General features: G+C 37.4%; 1 protein-coding gene across 4 annotated transcripts in view; it reads left to right on the top strand.

The window, feature by feature from the left end:
* Window positions 1–371: 371 nt before the first annotated feature.
* Window positions 372–6,000, top strand: part of LOC114652147 (uncharacterized) — a 381,858-nt gene continuing 376,229 nt past the window's right edge. For 2 of the 4 annotated variants that reach the window (XM_051927672.1, XM_051927671.1), the window contains exon 1: window positions 373–529. In XM_051927672.1, coding sequence (XP_051783632.1) covers window positions 520–529 — 10 coding nt within the window. In that variant the 5' untranslated portion in view covers window positions 373–519. Of the gene's footprint in view, window positions 530–6,000 lie in introns of all 4 variants that reach the window. The other 2 variants (XM_051927670.1, XM_051927673.1) reach the window with 2 other exon arrangements.

Raw genomic sequence — 6,000 nt, 5'->3', positions numbered from 1 at the left:
ACACCTCCTTAATCTTCTTCCAAAAAGTAATATGGATTGAACAGATAAAAAGGAACAAAAATACGACGTGATGTAAGCTTTACCGGCCTCACATTTAACGGTTAAAGTCGAACCCAACACTCGGCCGCAGTCCACTGCCACTCACGAGTATATGTAAACACTTGTCCAAGCTGCTCCGCAGAGTTCCGCATCACGCGAGGATTTACTTTTGGGCGCTGTCCATGGTTGCAGTGGTTGCAGGGTTGCGAGCCACACCAATACTTTCTCGTGATTGGCTCGCAGGGCGGTCACGGGAGCGCGCTTGGTCTTGGGAGGTGCTCGTACTTTGGTCCCAAATCCGCTCACGCGTTCTGTCTGTGGGTTATCTAGACTCCCGGTGCGTAGTCGCTGCGGGAATCCCTCCCTGCTGGAATCCTGAGTGAGAGCGCCAACGAGAGCGAGAACGTAACTCCGCAACTTCTCACGACGAGAGCTAAAATAAACAAAACAAATCATGGAGTAGCTTCTTCAAGGGTTAACATGCAAAGAGGTGAGTACGCTGATAATATGATTAGTTAAAAAAATGAAACGACCTGACATGCTGGTGACAGCCGTTACCGAAATCATGCATCCAGTGCCCTTATCACGTCACACGGAAGGCAGGGCTCCTGCAGTATTACAGAAGTGTCATGTTTGTGGTCTGTTTGTTTATTCCAGTCAGGTGCCTTTAGAACAAGCTGACAAAGGATACCATGTTCCTGTACTTTTCTGGTGTGTTTTGGCGTTTCGATATCAACAAGTCAGCCAAAAAGTTACAGAAGTGTTTGCGCCATTATAAACTTTATGTTTCAGATATTACGCACCGAAATCAATCAGTGTTGGAAAAAAAATTAAAAAGTTGAACGCGAGAAGAAGTCAATGATGCAGTACGGTTAGCTGTTCTCGCTCATATCATCCAAATAAAACGAGCCCGACTTGTGTCCCAGAGGGGTGCGGGCCTCGCGCTGATATCTTTTCTTTAACGCCCCCTCCGCATTACCAATCAGTCTCTTCCAAAGCGCGCTATTAGCACCGTTTCAGCGGATGTAACTGTTGTTGTGAGAAACGGGTACTGCGCATGAAGATGGCAGCACTTTAAAAACCGCTGCAAAGGCAGATCAATGCAGGATTTTTTAGCATCTTCAGCAATGCTGATTAAGGTATCAATTCTTTGCTAATGAACAATATACTTTAAATATAATGTTCTACATTCGCGATATGAATTATTTGAAGTGAAATTCTCGTATCGAATAAGCATCCACCCTGTTATTCCTTAATAGTTGTTCGTAGAGCCTATCTGCAATTTCTGGAATAAGGCATGAGGTAGCCCTAGTCGGGACGTCGCTTTCTAGCAGGGCAGAAATCAACAAATCGTCACTAAGGACAGCGACCGAATCAGGAATGGACAGGCGGCAGCACTAACCGATGAAAACCATTTCTGCAGTTTAACTAACTTTAACCTGTTTCAACTGTCTTGGTCTTTTCAGACACTAATGAGTAATATAAATATTTAGTAATGAAAATATATTTTATTTATATAGTGCCTTTCCCTTGCACAAAGTGATTAGCAAATGATTAAATGAATACAATGGGAATAAAAGCAAAGCTGGCATTAATAACAAAGAATACAAACTAATCTAAAACATTAAATAAACACCAAATAATAGTCAAATACATCAAAGCCCAAGTTCTGAATTAGATTAATAAATAAATAGAAAAAAAAAGATGAAAGCCATGAACACTATTTTTGTATGCTTACATGAAGGAATGTACTGTAAATGCAGATTTTACAATTACCCACAACGATAAGGAACAAGCCTTAAATGTTAGTTGTTTGTACTCACTGAGTGCAGTATATATGTTAATTTGTATTTATTTATACATATATATTTTTTTTTCTTATACATTGTCAAGTAGGATCAGTGTAACTGGGCAAATGAGTCCGAACTTTTCTCTGAAAGCTCTAGTGTTCTTATTTACCTGTTCTGAAAATCGATCTGTCCATTTTAAAACTTGCATAATTCATTTCAGGTTTGAGGATGCTCTTACAGTAACAGTTAAATTTATATCATAATGAAAAACAAAAAAAAAGTCTTACTATTATTATTATACATTCTTATCTTTTGCAAAATCATCAAAGCACAAAGGGTGAATTTCCACAGGTGTGCTGATGATACACTTATACATGTCAGTCACCCCAGATGCCCTTAACTTCAGAGCTTGATTTGATGTGATTTTGGATAAATTAGGTGAACATAATTGCAGAGCATTGTTGGGTTGGTTAGCCTGCCCTTATCAAAACTGTTGTTCTAATATTGTAATGTTCTAATGTCATTCTAGGATTGAAATAGTAAATTTTATTACTGAGTATTGTGGCAGAACTGTACATAGCTTTTTCTTTCATTATTTATACTTTGCCATCTTTTGGGTTGGTGAACCATTTGGCATCGTGTGACATTTTATCACATATATATAATTGCACTATATTTACACAGTGCTTAACATGGAGCAAAATTTTAGACCCGATTTGAAAACATTTATGTTGGTTTTACCTACAGATACATCCATTTTTTACACTTGCTTAATCCGCTTCATGTTTGAGATCCAAGTACTGTATGTAGAAGTCTCACGTGCAATGGAAAAACCTAGTAGCTACCATTTTTTTCAAAACTTGAGTTTTTTAGATTTTGGAGGTACTAGGTCTTTCCTGGTGTTATAAGTTAGTGGTGATGGCCAAATATGTCTTCATTCTGGTCATAGCATAATGGAATAAGCTAGTTTGTACACAGTATTTCATATACTGCAAGATATGGCCAATCATCGCCCCATAATGAGTTGTAAAGTCACCTAGTAACTCCACTGACTAATGAGGGAAGACTGCCTACCAAAGAAATGTCAGATTACGATCATATGATTCAAATGCCGCAACTGCATGATTTAAATGGCAGGTGTTGTTGATTTGTGAAAAAAACTATATTGTGTATGTGAAGCTCTGGAAAAATGAAATAAATCTAGAGATCATTAATTATAGGGGTGACATCATTTTCTCAATTTGCTGAAAACTTGAAAGATGTGACATACTAGGTTTTTCTATAGTTGGTGAGAAATGCTGAACTTCTCTGATACAGCAGAGATAGGTAAAGTAATAAAATCATATTGATGAAACTTCATAATGTTTTGTTGAAAATACATTCAAGGAGAAAAAAAGAAGACAAAAAATATATGTGCAAAAATTGAACAGTTTAAAGAGTAGGAGACACTATGAATTCCCATGATACGGACAAATAAATAACACCAGATAAATTAGATTTTCTTTTTAAAATTCTGTACTTTGGTTATCTTGTACAGTTTAGTATTGGGGCAGATTTGGAATGGATTACACTTTAACTTCAGTGTCTGATTAACTGTTAGTACTGCCTTTAACCATTCACATAGCTTAAATGATCATTTAAACATATACTGGAAGATTGTTTTAAAACAATATTCAAACACATTTAGCATTCTTCCTCACCTGTCCCTGTTATATAGGGTACTTTTGTATGGTGTCATTCCCAGGGAATATTTTAGACAGGAAATAAGTATATAGTTTAGCTGCCAAATGTGGACTGGAAATTATTCTAGCAAACAAATGATGTACTGGTCCAGACTGAAGCTACACCTCTGGGTACTGAGTATCACGAAACGCTTCAGTGGGAGCTACACAGGGTAGTGCAATGTAGGATGGAGTCATACACATGTCCAATGCTGTGGTGTGGCACATCCAACCAAACATTATTCCTGAAGCATTTGTCTCTTGAAAGTGTGGACTAGACCAATGTTGATTTCCTAGAATGTCTATGCAAACATCAGGTAGGCAGTCTTTGGAAGACAGTTGCTTGTTGAAAAATGGCATGAGACTTGTTTGACATTTTATTTTTGTTTTTTCTCAATTGTCCGACTTGTAGCACCGAGTTCGTAGGGTATTCACATGGAATTTTTGAGCTTTCAGAAACTCTATTTACTGTTCTTCAAAGAGCACGTGAGCAACATTAATCAATGTATCAGTGTGAGTTTATATCCCACACTTACTGGGAGTTCCTGGATCGTGAGGAACAATAGCAAGCCCCGTTCCCCACTACAAATGGGGTTCTGTAGCTTACCCACACGACTCTCTGTGCCAGGCAAACTCACATTGATCCATTCAGTGTAATGCACCTGCAGCCCCAGACATCTAAGGGTATCACAGAACAGTTAATTGCTCAGTTTTACATGTTGCTTATGCATGATTGGACTCTCTGAATTATTTTTTCTGTTGTTCATGGCTGCGAATACAACCCCCTGATGTCCATGTCTATCCCATCCTGCTGCAGCCCCCAGCAAACACCTTAACCATAAATTGTCAATATTAGACTGTAAGTTTCACAAAACAGGTTACAGTTTTACAGTAGTGGATAAGCGAATCAGTGGGAATGGAATCTGTTGATAGCCAGAAGTTACTGTATATATAGACTAAATTACTGAATCAAATGTTATTCTTAAGACTTCAATTTTGAAATCTTTGCTTTACAAATTCAACACATTTTTCAAGAAATCAAGATTATGCTTTGGTTGTGTTTTCAGTGTTACCCTGAACTTTTAGAGTGCACATAAATTACACGCTAATTTGGGGGCTGGTTTTCAGAAAGAACCCTTTTTCAGATTTTAGCGATTTGTCCCCAAACATGCAATACTGCTTTGAGAATCTTGTCTGGCCCAGCAAGACTACTTTTATGATGAGCCCTACAGTGTATCCCCAGTGGAAGCTGTGAGCGTAACGGATATGTTAGCCAAATCCTTTGCCACTTAATCACCCTTGCTGGTTTTTATTCAAATTACACTAGTGTTTTTAGTAAACTATTTTTCATAAAAGTATAATTAATAAAAATACAAAAAGTACATGGCTTAAGTGTTTTTTCCTGCTATTAGATTATTTGTTTAATGAATTTAACAACAGAGGAATATAAATACAAATAATATGCTTGACTATTACATGATAAGATCTCACACCATTATTTGGTAATTTTGTGTCCTTCTTTATTTAGTAGTCCTGGGGCTAGCACAGTACATCATTTGAATCATTTTTTGCTTTAATTAAGTAAGACTAGAGAAAGCCTGCTTCCTGGTGCTTAGCTCATATTATTGTACAGTGTTATGGAAACACTGATGAAAAGTGCAGGCAATTTATAGTTTCCTCCTTTGCCCCCTGCCCTTAATGACATTGAAATGGTGCAGCATTTGAATTACAAGCTCATTCTGAAAATACTTCTAATTCAGAAACAAAATGTGAGTTGCATTAATTTTATCCTCTTGTGTCATCTTTTGTAACACTTTATCCTGTTGAAATTCATAATGGGAACAGGCCAAGCAAAGAAGGCCAGAGTCTCTTTTCTAGCCATAATATGTAGCTAGCTCCCAAGTGTATCTTGGTCAGCTGAGTGAGAAAGAGAGACAGATAATCTTTCCATCGTGTCCTTATGTCAGTGAGCTATGTTCATGTTTTCCTCTGGAGTACACCACGATGGGCCATAAACCCTGTGGAGAAACTTACTGATGCTTGCACTTGCAAACTTGAGCTGTTGGTCACCAAGTGCTGTTTATGACAATAAGTGAGGATAGGAACATAGGTTTCTCAGTAAAATGAGAGGTCTTCTTTTTTGAAATTTGTTGGCCAGTCTAATGAATATAGTAAACAAAAATCAGTAAGAACTTTTTACAAAAATTTGTATTTTTTAAATTACTCATAATGTGTAATGTATTCTATTGTAATTGTATTGTTGAAATGTGGCTAAATTCATAGCATAATTACCAGAAATTATTATTTTTTTATTACATTTACCCTTAGGTTTATTCCAGTGAATCCAGTGGCACACTGGTTAGCACTCCTGCCTTATAGCACCAGGGTCAATTCAAACACCCCAGCTGCTGTCTACGTTGACTATGGTGGACATCCTTCTTATTTTCTTA

This window comes from Erpetoichthys calabaricus, chromosome 5, assembly GCF_900747795.2.
Source record: "Erpetoichthys calabaricus chromosome 5, fErpCal1.3, whole genome shotgun sequence".
NCBI classification, from domain to species: Eukaryota; Metazoa; Chordata; class Cladistia; order Polypteriformes; family Polypteridae; genus Erpetoichthys; species Erpetoichthys calabaricus.
This window is presented reverse-complemented; position numbering and strand designations above follow the sequence as displayed.